Genomic DNA, 19,642 nt, shown 5'->3' on the forward strand with positions numbered 1-19,642 from the left:
TAGCACTCCAATTTCTCTTTTCAAGAGCAATGAGATGGATCATTCCCCAAAGGCTACTGTCACTTCAGCTGCTAATGATTTTCTGTTATCCTTTTTTCTTAAAAATTAAAGCTTTGTGCACTTCTGTTAACCGTGTTACAAAATCTCCCAAGGCATTGTTGATAACTAACTGCTTGAAGCTATTCTCTTCAACATGAAAGATAGATGGGGTATGTGTGTGAGATACATGGGTTTGTGCATACACATATATAGACACGATCTGTTTTTTTTTCTCGGACACTTATGCCATCCAGTTGTGGATTTCATTGATAGAAGGTCAGCTGTGTTATCTTTCTTTGTCTGCAGCAGTTTAGCAGCTGTGCTCTAAACAAAAGCAAAAATCGGACGTATAAATCAGAAATTATATGCCTGTTCATAGACGACTAATTCTAAACATTTGGGGATATGCCACTTACCAATTTTGAAGTGCATAGATGTATTTCATCTATTTCTAATATTTAGAAAATTGTTTGACTTGGTTAAGAAAACATACAGTTTCAGTATGTGTAGGCACATACACTGCTCTTCATTTGATTACTTAAACACGTCAAACATGTGTGCCTTCTTGGGTGGATGTGATGAGCTGGTATTCAGACCTACTGAAAAGAAGGCAACTGAAGTTGAGCGCTCAAGTGTGTCCTGGCAGCTTGTAACATTTCAGTTACATTTTCTCCCGTTCTTTTGATACGCAAAATTTTGGTCATGGAAGATGCTGCCTCCTTTATGTTCAAGGGATATAATCTTGGAAGATTTGGAGGCATTTTGTGTTTTTATCCCCTGATATTTCTTATATTCAGATTAATAACATTTAATACCTTAATTATCCATGCCCTGAGTGTATAAAACCAAGATTCCGATAGACTTGAGTAAGGAACGCTGAGTGTGGGACATTATGCTGGGAAAGTCAAATGGGGTTTGTTGGGTACTGACGCAGACCCAGCCAGCTTTCGTGCTAGGTGATAGATTGCTGACAAGGGAGCAAACATGTTCCTTATTGTGAATCATCCCAGAAACAAGACGGCTGCCATTCTCTTTTTATTTATAAGTATTTCCTTTAGCCTGCTAAATGTTAGTGACATTTCTCAGGACCTATGGATTCAAATTACTAGTCATGAGGGGCTTTATGGAATGCTCCTTTATCTTTTTTTTTTTTTTTTTTTTTGGCAAAGAATAACATAATATAGTATTTGCAGCCCTAGAGCTTTAGGAACCCAGAGTATTTTTTTCTCTTTTGTCTTGCGTGGGTTTTTTGTATGCAATTATTTCAGTGCATTGCTGTCACATTTTCATACGGATTTTGATTCTTATATTTTACAAAATAGTAAATACAGTGTAATACCTTTAATTGGTAATAAAATGACAACTAGGTTTTGTCACTTAAAAGAGGCATGCAGATTTTGTCTTAAGTGCTTGTTGTTTTTAAAATATTTCACAAGTAATTTGGATGAGAAAATTATTAGGATAATTATCATTATCTCCTTGTCACTTCATATTAGTACTACTAATAATATACCAGTACAGTCTGTTATTCCCATGGTTCTAAATTACTGATTTTAAATCAAATTCGTTACAAAAGAATTGTAGAACATATTATTTAGATATGAGGTGGTGTGGGTGACGTGTTTATAAAAAAAAAATAAAATCAAAATCCATTAGTAGAATCAGAAGAATTCATAAATACCAAATAAAGAGGAATTAGTAAGTATAGTTTACACGGACATTTTAAAAGTTTTTTACTAAGAAAAATGAGGAGTTGCAGAGTTTGAGTCAAGTCAACATATGCAGAAGACATGTATTAGAATAGAGAACTTAAAGAAAGGGAGGAGAGAGAGAAGGCGTCCCTACTCATAGACTGGGAAGAACTTCAATTCAGTTCACATTGTCCATGAAGTCTGTCCAATTGATGGTAGCTTTCTAGGACTAAAAGCTTCTGCCCACATCTTTACTGTATACCAAATTTTATACATGGAAGAAAGTTCTAGTAGGGTAATACTTAAAACCTGCAAAAAAACTAAAATTATTTGATGCAGTTATTAAATGTTTGGGTAGAGTGTGCTGTAAATTGGAACAAATTGAAAATGACAATTTAGTTTGATGAAAACCAGGAAAAAGGAATGAACATCCCAAAAAATTTCAGCAGTGCTAAGCAATGTCGCAGAGCAATGATAAGAAAGTGGTGGCAGACAAGTAAAATATAAGGCATAGTGAAAGGAGCAAATTCAATTACACTTGACATTTAAGAGTCTTGGATAATTCAGTTCATTGTGGACTGAATTATACCTTCAAAATATCTTCTCAGTGTTCATTTTGATCCAGAAAGCAGCAGTTGTTCTGTAGTAAGAGATGAAATATGATATTCAGAATAGAACACTTTCTCAGTAAGTAGTGTAGCTTTGCTGTGTATATTATGATTGATTTTAAAAGAATACTAAATATTTTTAAAGTATATGAAATAATTAGAAAACATTCTGAGAAGTGCAAGATAAAGGTGAGAGCCAAGTAAACAAGACCTACAGGAGAACAGAGTGATGAGATTTTTGGAGAGGTAAGAATACTTGGTGTCATGACAAAGGAGGTCATTCATCAAATTTTTTTTAATAACACTGACACAAGTGGATATTTGTTTAAATTAAAAGTGACCCATTGTTTATGTCAGGAAATAGATTTTGGATTACTTGGTATCTATTTTTCATTCTGAGTCGTTACTGAAGCTGTGTGATATTCCATATATGAAAACCCAAACGTTTAGAACTATGGTATATTTGAATCAACAGGGTTGAAATTTCCTTTGCTGAATGTCTGTCTTACATTTCTTCTGTTTCATTTCTATAAATTTCAAGGAACTTGTTTATTCCATTCTAGGAAACATGGATAATGAAAAAAACCCAAGACATCGTTTTACAATTTTAAGCAAAAATCATCGAGAGATACACTGTTTTTTTAAACTGTCGTTTCCCAGCGGTGTGAAATTTGACACCGTGTAATTTTTGTACCAGAGTAATGCTTTTTGCCGCCCCAGTGAAATTAATAGCCAATTTTGACACCCCTTCTGACGGATCATTGTTTTCATATTGTCTATTAAAGATTTCCTCCCTGCAGCTTACGCAGTTCTCCTGCAGCTCCTAGCAGTGCCCAAATTATACGTACGCAAGAGAGTTTCAGAACCTCAGCATGCTCCACCTGGGATTATAGGGCTCAGGCTTTTTTTTCCCCTGTGATTGCTCCAGCTTCTGAGTTGGGAAGTAAAGGGAAATGACATGCAAAACTTTTGAGTTTTTATCTTTTCCACATTTTGAATATAAGCTTCTGGGTTGTTTTTTTTTTTAAATATATATTTAGAACATCATTTTTTAGTTAGCTGGATAACATACATAAACATTAAGGTGTATAACATGAAATAGGTTTCTTGGTCCATGACTTGAATTCCTATGCCAGAGAAATAATATTTCTAGATAGTATGACAGAGAAATAATATTTCTAGATACTTAATAGTAAATCATAAATATATTACTGTCTCAATATCATGTCATATTTAGAACATCCTCTATCAGAACACATGACAGAAGACAATGAATCCAAATAAAAAGAAAATAATTCACATTTTTAGAATTTCATTGCTTTGGTAATAGCACTAATGTGGAAAAATCTGATGTCCCTATAAATGTTATACTTTTGATTTATTGGTAATTTATGTCTTCTCATGGTATTTAAAAAAATTGATGGCTTATTTCCTACTTCTCTTGAGTAGTACACGTTGAAGTTGTTTCCATATATTCCTTAGTATATTAAGGTTAAAGTCAAAATTTTCTAGCCTTTCTGACCATGTCATAATAATTTCCAGATTTAAAATATCTTTTTCTTACATAATTCTACAATGTATTTTACTGAATAATACAGTTATGCAAATTCAAAGTCCATTTCTGTTTCTTACCTTGTTTACTTTGTGCAAAAAGCACGTAAGTTAACAGATTTAGAGTTGGAAAATTTTCCTGAAGATCACGTGTTGGAACAATGAGCAGAAATGTGAGGTAGCAGATGACTCAAGCCACTCTCTCTTCTTTACAATTTGATTCTCTTTGTGCATTTGGCTTAAATCTTGTTTGATTCATCCTAGCTACTTGCTAAATTCTAGGCCTAGCACTATTCATTTTGTGATTGACTTAGCTCAAGAATTTTAGAATATGTAAAATTAAAATAATTACTGCATATATTAATTAAAATGTGTAGAATATTTAAAAAGTTAATTCCATCAAAAAATTGAGCACAACCCCCCCCTCCCCGAAAATTTGACAAAGTAAACTGGAGCTGTGCTTTTTAGGATTTTATTAAGTGAGTATTATATTCAGGATATAAACTTTAGGTATCATTATTACTTAAAAAGACCTATGAGAAAGGAATGTACCCCCTGGTCTTCTATTCAGTAATACTAGTAAATTTTAAAGATAAAAAGTAAAATCTTAGTGTGAAGTTTTCATAAATAAAACTACCCCTTAAGCTACATTTAAATCATTATAATTTGTGATTACTAGACTCTTCAAATAATTTCATTTTTATGATATAAGATCATAAATGTCTTTTTAAAATGTATTATTTGAAATTTCATTACCTTTAAAATATTGCAAAGAAAAGTAACTATTAAAAAAAGGAACATATTTTTCCAGCTATAAAAGACACTATCACAAGTATGTTATCTGGACTTCAGCTTGCGCAGCTGAGATTATTCCAATTGTGCAGTTGAGATTATTCCAAGTTTGCAGGATTGAACCTCTATTTCATCCTTTTTTTAATGTTTTGGCACATAAATGTTATGCTTGTTCTAAAAATTAGGTGAGCAGAAGGACACTGAACAAGCAAAGTTCCCTTTTTTATCTAGTTGTAGTTAAAATAGATGAAAACATTTTTTTATTGTACTTTTTTTTTTTTTTTCCAAAATTGAATTGGCTAGCTGTGTTTCTGTCTTTGGCTGAAACTAATAAAAGACAATCCTACTTTTCATTTGTATTACCAAACACAAGCTATATATCTGAAACATAATTTTTAGTGGAGATACAGGGAAGGCAAAACAATGTGATGCAATATTGTGCTCGTCAATGCTTAGTACAGCTTTTATTTTCTTTAATAACTCTACTGCATAGCTTGCATGTAGACTGGAATTCTGTTGCACCTAAATAGCTACAGCACTCTTATTCCTAACCACCCATGGGGAAATAAAACACAGATGTTCAGTGCTGACTTCTCGTGTCTATCTGAATCCATGGGCGAGGATGGCTGAGGGACTCTGGATAGATTCATTGGTCATGACAAGAATGGCAACAGATCAAGGAAGAGTCCACTCATGCTAATGGTCTTTTTTCTTCTATTTCTGGTACATTATAACCTCAAAAAGCTCTCCTGTATTACTTCAAATTTGATGCTTCCTCTTCACAAATGAAAGAAAGGCAAATCTGACTTTTTAAGCACGGTGAAATAGAACCGTCAGATTCTAGCTACAGGGTTTAACCAGGCTGTGACAGAGGGTTAGAGGGCAATTTCAATTTTCATTTTTTGTTTGGCTTTCTATCACTCATTATGTTTCTGCTTGCTGGAAAATAACACAACATCCTTTGATCCCTTCATCCTTTCAAAAGTGCTGGTACTGTGAAAGAACTTCTTACACACAAACTAGCAATTTCTACTTCTCATAATTCTGGCAAATCAGCATTTCCCTTACCTCTGAAACAAAGTTACTGCAGAGTTGTGTCCAGCAACTGAAGAACGTTTTTGGTGTTAAACAAGACTGAGTCTTTTGTCAGTTGATCTGATAAGTTCTCAGCTACAATTCTCGGTATTCATTTTGAGGCTTATGTATTTCAGAAGAAATAAGGGACAGAAACACAGAAGAAGAGTTATAGGTAGTGGTATTGGAAATTTAAGGAGTTTTAACAAAAGGTTGGAGAAAGGTTGCCCAGAGAATTTATGGATGCCCCATCATTAGAAGTCTTAAAGGTCAGGCTGGATGGGACTTTGAACAATCTGATCTAGTGATGTCTCTGCCCATGGCACAGGGTTGAACTAGATGGTCTTTGAAGTTCTCTTCCAACCCATCCCTGGAAAAAGGTCAGGTTGGACGGGGCTCTGAGCAACCTGATCTAGTTGAAGATGTCCCTGCTCATTGCAGGGGGGCTGGACTAGATGACCTTTAAAGGTCCCTTCCAAACCAAACCATTTTATAATTCTATGGTAAAAGATGAATATGGCTGTAGATTTTTATCCAGAGAGTATTCCTTTCTCTGTGCAGCAGTTTCAGTGAGGCACATGCGTGCCTGTATTAAGATTTCATTAAAAAGCTGGAATAGTAAGAAATGGGTAATATTATGACACTGAATGAAGTAGGGAGACATTTAATTTTACATTGCTATTTGAATAAACCTATCTCAAGAATTACCTGAGGCTTTTAGTGGCTCACTGGTACAATGGATCCTTTGTCTATTTTGGTATAAAATTTTGTGAGCTTTGCATCATCCAAATTATGTTTCAAATGCACAAAATCTCATAGTTGTTAACCTTTCATTAGAGAAAAGGAGAAAACCTTAACTTTGAAATCATTAGGGAAAAGAAGTCTACCTTCAGGGGTCCAGTCCTCTTCCATATATTCATCAATGCCCTGGATGAGGGGATAGAGTGCACCCTCAGCAAGTTTGCTGATGACACAAAGCTGGAGCGGGGGGGCAGCTGACACACCGGAAGGCTGTGCCGCCATACAGAGAGACCTGGACAGGTTGGAGATCTGGGCAAAGAGGAACCTTATGAAATTCAACCAGGGCAAGTGTAGGGTGCTGCACCTGGGGAGGAATAACCCCATGCACCAGTACAGGTTGGGGGCTGACCTGCTGGAGAGCAGCTCAGTGGAAAGAGACCTGAGACTTGTGGTGGACAACAGGATGACCGGGAGCCAGCAATGTGCCCTCGTGGCCAAGAAGGCCAATGGCATCCTGGGGTACATCAAGAAGAGTGTGGCCAGCAGGTCGAGGGAGGTCATTCTCCCCCTCTACTCTGCCTTGATGAGGCCACACCTGGAGTCCTGTGTCCAGTTCTGGGCTCCCCAGTTCAAGAGGGACAGGGAACTGCTGGAGAGGGTGCAGCAAAGGGCTACCAAGAAGATTAGGGGACTGGAACACCTCTCTTATGAAGAAAGGCTGAGGGATTTGGGTCTCTTCAGTCTCAAAAAAAGACATCTGAGGGGGGACCTTATAAACACTTATAAATACTTAAAGGGTGGATGTCAGGAGGATGGGGCCAGGCTCTTTTCAGTGGTGCCCAGGGACAGGACAAGAGATAATGGGCACAAACTTGAGCATAGGAAGTTCCACCTAAACATGAGGAGGAACTTCTTTACCCTGAGGGTGGCAGAGCACTGGACCAGGCTGCCCAGAGAGGTGGTGGAGTCTCCGTCTCTGGAGACATTCAAAACCCACCTGGACGCGTTCCTGTGCAACCTGCTGTAGGTGACCCTGCTCTGGCAGGGGGGTTGGACTAGATGATCTGCAGAGGTCCCTTCCAACCCTATGATTCTATGATTCAGACTAAAACCAAATTCATGCAGTCCAAAACATTTTAATTTTTTCATGCCTGGCTGCATTTTATTCAGGCAGCAGAAGTGCGAACTTCACCATTGTAAGGAACCGTGACCATGGCTTTTCAAAGGAATGGACTTCATTTCAGTAAGGAAAGGATTTTTGCTTGGCTGAAGGACATCAGCAATTCTGAAATGTTCTTGCTTTACCTTGATGTCTTGACTAGTCTGGAAGAGAAAGCATTTTCCTTCCAAACACAAATACCACAGAGAGAAAAATAAAATCCCCAGAACAGCACAAATATTGTATGACTTGTCACACTGAGGCTGGAGGAGGCTACCCACAAGAAATTAAAATGAAAATGTAAAGAATTAATGATTAAGTGCATTTCAGAAACATTGATTTTATGTTTTCTCTGTGATAATGATACATGTGATGTATTTTACGAGGACTGTAAAGAAATGACAGATGTATAAATTAGTTGCATAGAAAGCATGTTTTTCCTTCAAAACCCTCATTTATTTCTCTGGTTTTGATACTCATAATGTGGAGCTGAAAGGTAAGCTTATGTAATTCATAGGTTTTGGCTGATTAAAAAAAAAATTGATGTTCTCTTTCTGGTAACGAACGTGAAAATCACAGAAGTACCAAATCATGCGTGTTTGGATAGTAGACTGACATGTGACAGGAAGTGCTCTGCTTGAGGATTTCATTACATCGGTCTTGATGCACAAGGAGAAAGTCTCTGCTCATTACTTTTTGTTGCATTGAATGCTTTTATCCTTAAATCATCACACAGGTTATGACAATATCTTTCCTCAGTATTGGGTTTGCTAACAAATTCAGTCATTGAAATGTTTCTAAAAGATTTGGTAGAAAGAGAGAGGTTGAACACTACCTAGTTCACAGAATAGAAATAAACAGAATATTTATGTATTGCTTTATAGAGCAAAAAGAAAACCTGCATAATTCAGTCATGGAACTGAATGGATTGATAAATGGATAATTAATGGTCGAGAATGTATGGGATTTTAAACAGTTTCAAACATTTTAAAGATGTTAAAAGTCCAGAGTAAATTAAGTTTTTCTTCCTTTTGGTCTTCCAACATATGGCATTGTGCAGCTAGTTAGGTGGACTGTGAAGTATTTTGTCTTTCTCTGAAACAACAATGAACTGACTACTTGAAGAATGGTAAATGTTGCGTTGTGACTATCCGGCAAAAGGCAAAACCAGTGATACCTGATGAACTTTTTCATGCGGTTTCTTTGATATTTGTTTAATATCTGCTGAATCAAGTATAAAAGAGAAGCATGAACAGAAAAATAATTATAGAACACTTAAACATAAGTCTGTAAAATTGAACTTGTTCCTGCTTTCTTAAGAAGAAAGGGGCCTGAAACAGATGTAACCTTGGCATAAAGGAATTAATGAATGACTGAATTCAATAGCTCTTTGCTTCCCCTTCAGCCATCACCTCTCTCAGAAATAGCTTATTGAGTCTCCAAAGAAAGGATGGACATTCAGTCATTATTACCTGGTTATTGTCAAACTTTTATTATTGTCAAACCTATTGCTGACTCTCTTGAGGGACAAGAGGCCTTGCAGAGTGATCTGGACAGACTGGAGCATTGGGCTAAGATTAATTGAATGAAATTTAAGAAGTTGAAATGCCAGATTCTGCACCTAGGATGGAGTAGTGCCAGGCACAAGTATAAACTGGGAGAGGAGCAGCGGGAGAGGAGCAGCTGGAGAGCAGCCCTGCAGAAAGGGGTCTGGGGGTGCTGGTGGGCAGCAGGCTCCACAGGAGCCAGCAGTGTGCCCTGGCCGCCACGAGGGCAAACCGCATCCTGGGGTGCATCAAACCCAGCATAACCAGCTGGTCAAAAGAGGGTATTATCCCGCTGTGTTCGGCATTGGTGCGGCCTCACCTGGAGTACTGTGTGCAGTTCTGGGCCCCACAATTTAAGAAGGATATGAAGGTCCTTGAATGTGTCCAGGGGAGGACAGCGAAGGTGGTGAAAGGGCTGGAAGGCATGTCCTATGAGGAGTGGCTGAGGACTTTTAGGTTGTCTGGTTTGGAGAAAAGGAGGCGGAGGGGCGGCCTCATTGCTCTCTGTGGTTTCCTGAGGAGGGGAAGCGGAGAAGGAGGTGCTGAGCTCTTCTCCCTGGCATCCACTGACTGGATCTGGGGGAATCATTCAAAGCTGCATCAGTCAGGGGAGGTTTAAACTGGACATTAGGAAGCATTTCTTTACCAAGAGGGTGTTCAAACACTGCAACAGGCTTCCTAGAAAGGTAGTCAATGCCCCAAGCCTATCAGTGTTTAACAGGCATTTGGACAATGGCCTTAATAGCATGCTTTAACTTGGTCAGTCCTGAATTGGTCACGCAATTGGAACAGATGATCGTTGTAGGTCCCTTCCAACTGAAATAGTCTATTCTATTCTGTTCTGTTTAACTATCCTTTTGTTCCTCTTTCCTTTGCTTATGAACATTTTTTTATTTACTTATAAACAATATTTTGTTTTTCTTTTCTAAAATCTTGATATTACAGAGCATTAAAGATAGCCTGGGGAGACTGATGGGTCACGTAGACATTATTCACAGCAAGAAGATACCAGCTTTGCAAAGTGCTACACCAAGGGAAGCGGCAAATATACAAGACAAGCTGACTCAGCTTAATTTCCAATGGGAGAAAGTGAACAAGATGTACAGGGACCGACAAGCGTAAGTAACTTTTACAAATTTTTATTTCTGATGGTATCCATTAGTATTTGGCTTACTGTTGGTTGTTATTTCCTAGTGGGTTTTTTGTGGAAATACCTTTTAAAGTCACAAACAATACTTTCTTTTAATTAAATGCAGAATGTTTATAGGAAATCATAATTTAATTTATGAGCATTTTTTTAAAATTGAAAATATTTTTACCCATTATCACTTGCATTACTGGCATGATATTGCATACGTATTCCTTATAAATGACACACCTTTACTGTGCGATAGTATTAAGCATTTACTCTTTTGTACCTGTACCATTGATTTAAAAATCTGAATCTGTGATGGCTGGATCAGAGTAAATTCCCTTTTAATTGAGGAGGATTTACTAGTTTGAGGAGCATTTCTCACTTTATGTCTAAGGAGCACAGCTAGAATTGTTAGCGGTTCTAAATCCAGCGTCATCCAGTGTCCGTATATTAGACATTATACATCAAGGCAGGATAATCAAGAGAAGTGTAGAAAGGCATTAAAATGATAACAAATAAAGCAGTGATATCCTACAGTATTATATAATACTTATTATAATTTTTCTCCTTGTATATTTTTTGTGGTGTTTGTAATCTGGGAATTGTATTATGATGCAAAATGTAGCCAAACCTATTTTATTAATACGTTTGTCCTCCAATCCAAGCCTTGATAACTTTTGTGTTTTCTTTGTTTAGAAATATTGGTCAACAGCTGTAACTTTGGAGATTTTTTACCAACATATTATTTCCACTGTCAGACAGTCACTAGCTTTGATTTTATGTTGCTGGAGAGAGAGAGAGAGAAAGTTTAAAAAAAATAATAATCAGGGAGAGACATAGTAAAAAATATAATTCAGTATTCTTCACGTCATCTCTGTTTTGTCTCAACATCTAAAGTGTAAAAAACTAAGACAGATTTATAATCTGGTAAGGTTTCCAGATTCTCCCACGCACAGTACTTTTTTTTAAAAATAGTAACCCTGGCCCTGGTGTGGTAAGAAAGATTCTTCTGTTTCTCATGATGCCATGTACAAAAATGAAGGCTAACTTAGAAGCAGATACTGGAGCCAAGCTGCTCACACAGATAATAAAAACTGGGGATATTTGGTGTTGTGCTTCTCCCAGAGTCTGGCTTTCTCCAAACTCTTACTGGTATAGTAGACCAAGCTCTGAGAAACCTTTAGAATCTCCCCATATGCATTTTCTACCACTGGTGCATAGCAAGGAACATGATTTGCTGTTAGCTGAAAGCTTGGGCCACCAGCACTGCCATTCAGTTATCCCTTATTTAGACTACAGTGATATTTAGCCAGCAGCAGAAAGTATTCTGAGATGAAATGAATTAATGTTTGTCAAGTATTTAGTAGTCATCAGATAAAGGCACTAGAGAAGTGTAAAGTATGATTATGCTCCAGCTGGTGTTTGCCGGGGGGAGTCATCCTCTTTTAGTATGATGGGCAGCAACTCAAGGTGATGATAAGCTTGACTGCTGTCTGGAATCGCACGCCTTTCTTTTAAATCTTCTGTTTGTCGTGTCAGCCTTACCGTGTCACTGTTTCAGTGTTTCTGTTTGAACTCTGAGATGATCTCTATCGCTTCTGCAGTTCTGTGAGGTGCATTTGGACTGCACACAAATGCTAGGGAGGAGATGGAGAAAGACAATATGGCCTTTAGCATTTTGCTTCTAGCAGTTTGTGTCTGTAAGAGGTGAAAGTGTCTGTGTAAGTCTGCCCTTGAGACGTGGATGAAGCTGTGTTTATGAGATATGCTATTGATGATGATGTTTTAGGACAGTTTTGGAATTATTATTGGAGCCCTGTCTTGCTTTCAAGGAAGTGTAACTAAGTGAATGTGAGTATTACATGTTTGAAAGATTACAGAAACAACTATACTACGTTCATTTCTGAATATTGGTTTTAGGAAATTAAAGGGTTGTAATAACATGGAAATTATGTATGGAAATGCAAAGTCAACTGTCACTGTGACAGATGGAAGAACAAAACAACTTCCCTTACCCCTATACTTCATAGCAGAGAGTTTACTCTATATCTCATAGAATTCAATAGAAACATTCATGTTGAGTTCTTTTCTGTGAAATAGACTTCCTGGAAGTCCTAATTCATATCTAGATACTTTATAAGTAACTTTTTAGTTAATTCCTTTTAATAAGAAATCAAAATATATTTTCAGTTTGTTTTACAGCATAACATGTGCCAGTTTGACAGAAATTCATTGTGATGATAAATACTCAAATAGCTTTACAAGTCCATTTCTTCTACAGTATTTGAAAACCTTGTTTCACATTGTCACTTTAGCATGTTTCCTGGATTTGAAGTACAGGTCATACTGTACTTGCTGTAAAATAACAGGCAATATTTGACTGAAAAAGTATAAGCAAAAATGCTGTGATCGTCTGAGTGTACTCTTTTAGATGGATTAGAAGCCTAGAATGAATGCAAATTTTTACTCTTTTCACAAACTCATTGAAACACTAGTCTTCAACTGACTATTTTTTTAAGTAAAGCCTAGGTCTAGCATGGTTCTTAATAGGAGTGAGTTTCTTTTCTGTACAAATTAATTTTAAAACATGGTAATGGGTTGTGTTTCCAACAAATATAGGGGGGTCACACCATCTTATACTAAGTGAAATTTGTTTCTTTGGTATTAGTTTTCTGAGTGCACAGCAAACTCCAGGAAACAGCAGCAGTGGCATGATTTGTCTTTTGTGAGCTAAGGAGTAGTTTATGATTTCATTTATAACGTCAACCTTTGCTCTCATGCTACTAAATTTCTACATTATCTATTCCAATAGTCACATTAAGATAATACAATCTGAATTTTGTAAGGTAGAGTTATGTTACTGTGCCAGTAAGAATAACCATTCAGATGCTATAGTTTTTCCTGTCCTTGTACCAGAATTTAACAATAGTCTCCCTTCTTTGCAGCAGCCTTAGATACTGAGGTTTTTATATTAAACATGACTATTTAGGAAGTGACACTAACACCAGATGCCTATATATCTTCAATAAGAACACGTGTAATAATTGGGAAAAAAATAAATATTATTCGATAGATAATAGAAAATAGATTTTTAAATTATTGTCTGATATAATTATTTATCTTATCAACTTACCATTTGTGGAAATCCTTGTTTCTCTTGTCAGGATATCTTCTCAGGATATTTATGCTCAGTCTTGTTTCTGTGAGTAACTCATACTCCCTAAAAATATTCCTTTCTAACAGTGCCAGAAGTCATTGGATCAATCAAGTACGACAAACTTTTCCAGAACAGACCAACAATACATTAATTTTAAATATTTCTATAACAATTGCAAATCACTCACAGAAACATAGAAAAATACTCAAAAAAATCTAATTTGAAAGAAAAATACTTAAATTTTACAGATATTGTAGACTTTGAACATTTTTGAAACTGTTTCTTCACCATGAGTTAAAATTCTAATGGATCCCTCATATTAATTTCAGATAACTAATTTTTGTCCTTTTCATGTTTTATTTAAAAATTATCTTCCAGGGCATGCATTGTATACTAGATTAATGCTCTCCTAATTAATCTGAAATCTACTAAAGATTAAACGTTGTGAGAGAACGTGGGAAAGTTGTACCAGCTATCTTTAGAAAGTGTTTCTTGCTAATTCTGAAAAGAGGAATAAAGTGATATTCCAGTCTTATATCAGAAAAGATACCAAATCCATAATAATGATGCCAAACCAGATTGATGACTTTATAAAGGTCAGAAACAACTAACAATTTTTATAGTAACAAGAGCAAACCTTAAAGAAATAGTTAACAGGCTTATACTAAGAATGATTTTCATTTTTGTACAGCAGTACAACTGCCAACTATTTCTGAGTAGCCTTAAATTAACTGTTGATTAGCTTGATAAGGCCTAATGAAACACATGTATTATACATAAAGAATCTATTAATTGTCAGAGAAATAACTATTTTGTGGTCATATTTCTAACACCACATAGTAGCAGATGTAATTCCTTACTGACACATTCTGTCAAGTTGAGAGCTAATCTGATACATCGATCAAGATATTAGGAAAAAGAAACAGAAGACATTCTTTTTTCAAGTTTAAGTAACTTATGTAGATCCTGCATAGCTGCAGAACCAGACACCAGTAAGTCTTGATGACTTGCCTGTCTGTGTATGGTATCTGCATGGTTTGGGTTAGAAGGGACCTTAAAGATCATCTAGTTCCAACTCCCCTGTCATAGGCAGGGACACTTCCCACTAGACCAGGTTGCCCAAAGCTCCATCCAACCTGGTCTTGAACACTTCCAGGGATGGGGCGTCCACAACTTCTCTGGGCAACCTGTTCCAGTGCCTCACTACCCAGACAGTAAAGAATTTCTTCCTGATATCCAATCTAAATCTCCTCTCTTTCAGTTTAAAACCATTAACCCTTATCCTATCGCTACGCTCCCTCCCCATCTTTCCTGTAGGCCCCTTTTAGGTACTGGAAGGAATCAGTAAGGTCTCCCTGGAGCCTTCTCTTTTCCAGGCTGAACAACCCCGACCCTCTCAGCCGGTCTTCATAGGAGAGGTGCTCCAGCCCTCTGATCATCTTCATGGCCCTCCTCTGGACCCATTCCAACAGGTCCATGTCCTTCTTGTGCTGAGGACTCCAAAGCTGGACATGCTACAGGGTTGGGTCTTACCAGAGCAGAGTAGAGGGGTAGAATCACCTCCCTTGATCTGCTGGCCATACTTCTTTTGTTGCAGACCAAGATGCAGTTGGCTTTCTGGGCTGGAAGTGCACATTGCCGGCCCATGTCGAGTTTCTCATCCACCAGCACCCCTAAGTCCTTCTTCTCAAGGCTGCTCACAAGCCGTTCTCCTTCCAGCCTATATTTGTGCTTGGGATTGCCCTGACCCATGTGCAGGACCTTGCACTTGGCCTGGTTGAACGTCATGAAGTTCGCACGGGCCCACCTCTCAAGCCTGTCCAGGTCCCTCTGGATGGCATCCCTTCCCTCCAGCATGTTGACTGCGCCCCACAGCTTGGTGTCATTAGCAAACTTGCTGAGGGTGCCCTCAATCCCACTGTCCATGACACCAACAAAGATGTTAAATAGCACCAGTATGAGATACAGGTTCTGTGCTCTGCTCACTTAGATAAAAACATAGATACGATACAAAGATATATGGATTCAGCCCAGGTGATGCATTCACACTATAATTCACTTTTCAGAATATGAGATATATTACTTTAGAGTAATATCTATAAGCAATTGATGAATGCAAAGCCAGGTAGCGTTAAAATACCGAGGAAATCTACTTACTTGAATATAGATTTCTAGAAACATTTAGATGCCTGAAGACATCCTGCATGGCCTCAACCTCTTACTTCAGAGGGGTACAACTCTCTCATTCATCCCATGCCAATCTTGCATGGATTTCTCATTAACATTCCAACAATCCCCATATGACTGCCCATTTTACAACTATTTAACCTTGCAAGACATCCAACCATCCAAACTGAAGATAAAAGGTAAAACAGTCACATTTAGAACCTTTGAGAAAATGGTTTTGTAGCCTTGACTGTCAGATCTATCTTAGGGAACATAAAAATAGAATTACTGACTCTTACATTATTTGTTAGATATCCTAGGGGGCTGTTTAGTATTTTCCTTCTCCAAGTGTCTCAGTTGTGGATTCACAATTTCCATCCGTGGCACCAACAATGGTCTGCAAATGTGCAGTCTTTGAAGACACAAGTCATCTGACCGATCTTTAGCTATCCAAGTTTTAGTTATCTAATTTACAGTACTTGTCTAGATTCTTTCTCAATTTAAACACTTCCAGGAAATTCTTTCACGGGTAACTGTCTGTTGCACTATTTAGTCAGTTCACACTACTTTTAGATAGATAAAATAAGGGGAGATTACTCTTAACCTAGAAATTATAATGAAACAATATAATTTAATTTACGTGTACACATGTTGTTATATACCTCTTTTTCCTTAAGCTCTGTCAGAATTTCTTTGCTCCTTGCCTTAACTCTGACAAAGTGAATGACAAGAATGAATGCTAACTGGCTTTGTTTCAGTACAGGGAGAAAAGCAACTTGTGGAAGGCCTAGGTATTTTGAGAGAAAGACAGAAATAGTGGCTGCTCCCTCCTCTGAGACCATCAGCTCGCATATTTCTGTTGAGGTTGTAAGTCTTGTTATTAGACTTACTCTCGGCTCAGGATTCAGGATGAGAGTGAAAACCAGAACAGATTAGTTCCTCCTCAAGGAGAGAAGGAAATTGTTTCCTTTCTAATGTTAATCTCAAAATAGCTACCATGCCTTAGTTATATGCAGGGTATGCTTATTGCTTTTTTTTTGCTTTCTTTCACAGAACCTCAAATTGTTCGTCTAGATTTTGAAAAGGGCAGAATGGAGACAGCTTATAATACTTGACCAATAGCCAACACGAGTTGTTAATTTATTTCCATACTGTACTTGTATAGAAATGCTCTCTGCAGCAGTTGTCTTATAATCTAATTCTTGCAACAGATTTGCCACTTCATTTTTCCCTATAATATCACACCATCAAGTTAACATATTGGTAGGTTTTATTGGTTCCTTAATTGCTTGCAAACAGATATAAAGTAATTTATAAAAACCAGGTATAATATAATGTATGAATGTTTGTATTATGGACAATCTATATAAGGCTTTCTGTCAGTATTTATAATCTAAAGAAACCCAAAATGTATGGGAACATTTTATTTCCCTAGTTCATAACTAGAAAGATTTAATTTACAGCATAAGCTGGAAAATATTTTTGCCTTATATATGGCCATTAAAATGGCTCCTTTCATTGGGGAATGTGTGTTAGAACATCTTCTAAATGGAATCGCTACAAGTGAAATTTAAAATTATTTGCTAAAGCTTAAATAGCAAATTTGAGGCAGTATGAGAAATAATAATGTAGCTTTTGGGAAGGGAGTCATGTTTATTAAATCACTGTCATACAGCTGGTTTTAGAGCTTAACCCAGACACTTCTTGATATGGGAATTGAAGGTGTCTGTATAGTAAAATGAGGTGAAAAAAACTAATTCAGAATTTCTTTTAACAAGTAGATCTGATTATATCATCTGAAATAGCATGTGTTTGTGCTATGAAAGCGTTTCAGCTGAAAAAGAATCTTGAATGTTTTAAAATCACCAAGCCCCAAGCCTGACAATTAGCATAACTTAGCATAACTTTACTGTAAAATGCTCAGTGACAAAAATGCATTACATTTATACAAGAATTATCGTAGTGACTACTTCTGCTGTACAAACTAAAAGAATTTCACTGAAATGTCTGGGAAATGTTACGGCTTAGTCATGAATATGTGGGCTGTAGAACTATGGGAATGCGAATTTGTATGCAGACAAACATGGGCAGAAGCAAATAGGCTCTGAGCTGTCTGGATTTGAACTGTCTTGGACCTTCATGTCAGATACGAGAAATAATATGACGTTGTGGTCAGTGTCATAAGCTATGAAACCCAGCTGAAATGCAGGGTGTACTTGTTTTAGGGACATGTTATGCTTTAGGGACATGCCTATGTTAGTGCAGCTATGTAATTTCACAGATAGTCCTGATTTATATTCGACCATCTCAAAACACTGGCAGAGCTCATTCATTCTTAGCTACATCCATGTGTGTAGGCATAGCCTATGAGTCTTGCGGTATATCCTCAGGTCTGAAACATTATTTGTGATGACTTCTATTACTTTCTGTAAGTGTTGACAATTAAGGTATGCTTTCACGGTTGGTGTTGAACCATTATGTCATGCTGTGCAAGAATTTTTTTAGCTGGGTGAATATTTAGCTGGGTCAGCTGTGCACTGAATGAAGGGTGATGTTACAGAAATGGACATTAGGTCCAATGCAATGGATATGTGAGCTCCTTTGCTTTTGTAAGCTCCTTGTTGCTTTTTAAGGAATTGCTGCTCTCTAGTTGCCATGGTGCAATGTACACCTACCTTTAAGTACCTCTTGGGAGAGCATTTTTTGACAGCAGAGGGAGCCTAGTCTTTAAACATCTGTAGCTGAAGTCAGAAATTATGATTTTCTGTTTTATACAGTTTTCATCATTGTTGTTTCTCAGCCTTGTTCACCTTGTAGCCATCACCTGATATGATTTTCTCTTTCTTCCTCTAAGGCAGTTTGAATGCAATTTTTTTCTTTTATTAAATTTTTTTTATATATACATATATGCCAAAGAGACAAAGAAGACACACATTATGTTTAGAGTAGAAAGCAGCAAGTTTAGTCATAGTCATAGACCTTGGTAGTAATAGTTTTGATACTTAGAATGTTCGGTCTTCTGTCCTGGTCACCTTCAGTAATTCAGTAGTTAGTTGGTCAGCTTTCAAATTTCCTTTTCTTGAAGGGCAAGTCAGTGTTTGAGGTGATTTGGGCAAAATCCAGTCAATATTTCTGGTTTGATCCACAATATTACGGGAATCGACCTGAAAAAAAATGTTTGCATTGCTTCATTCTTACAGCACTAGATACACTGCACAAGGCTAAAGTAGTCTCTATTCCAGAAAATTTTGTAATCTATACCATTGAGATTAATTTAGCCTTGTATTTATTTATCTGAGGAACTACAAATATTGTTTTATTTAACACAGAAAAGAAATTCCCTTCTTAAATTGAAGCAGAGCATTCCAGATATTTTCTGTAAAAGTAAGCAAAATTCCTGTTTTCTGTTTATTGTTATTTTGGGGGACTATACCATTGATCCATTGCAAGTAGTTCTTTCTAATGTGATATTCTTTGTTACTTCCTGGTATAAATCATTTCCTTTTAGATTAGGTTTTCATTTTAAGATATTTCATCTGATCGGTAATTATCTTAAGTGTCCAGTTGCTTTTCCAGTAAAAGAGGGATTAATTCATAGCATGAGGTTGAAAATGTTCTTTCAAAAATTGCACTAAAATAAAATAAGAGTGACAACTATTTTGCTGTTCTCCTATATCATTATGCCTGATATCACTCATGAAAATTGAGTTTAGTAATAACTTCATTAAGACCTTGAGGCAGTTCGCTATCTATTAGAGCAACATGAGGATAATACTTTAAGATTGTATAGCTTCAGTTCTGGACAGATGATCTGATTTATTCTTCCTGTCCACAAGTCCTGTATGTCAGCAACAAAATTAAAAAGAAGTAGGGTGTCAAGGTTTGAAAGTGATAGCAAGAATTCACATATGCTTCCCACAGCATGCAGAACATACCTATATTCTGGATCTGGGCATGTATGAACTGGCTGGCTGGAATACAG

The 19,642-nt window shown here is 36.9% G+C and overlaps 1 protein-coding gene across 7 annotated transcripts in view; it reads left to right on the forward strand.

Annotated features, from left to right (window-relative positions):
* Positions 1-19,642, forward strand: part of DMD (dystrophin) — a 1,292,219-nt gene that overhangs the window by 642,618 nt on the left and 629,959 nt on the right. For all 7 annotated transcript variants that reach the window (XM_074604145.1, XM_074604126.1, XM_074604154.1 and 4 more), the window contains one exon: positions 10,148-10,320. In XM_074604145.1, coding sequence (XP_074460246.1) covers positions 10,148-10,320 — 173 coding nt within the window. The remainder of the gene's footprint in view (positions 1-10,147; positions 10,321-19,642) is intronic.

The sequence above is a fragment of the Larus michahellis genome, chromosome 1, assembly GCF_964199755.1.
Source record: "Larus michahellis chromosome 1, bLarMic1.1, whole genome shotgun sequence".
NCBI classification, from domain to species: domain Eukaryota; kingdom Metazoa; phylum Chordata; class Aves; order Charadriiformes; family Laridae; genus Larus; species Larus michahellis.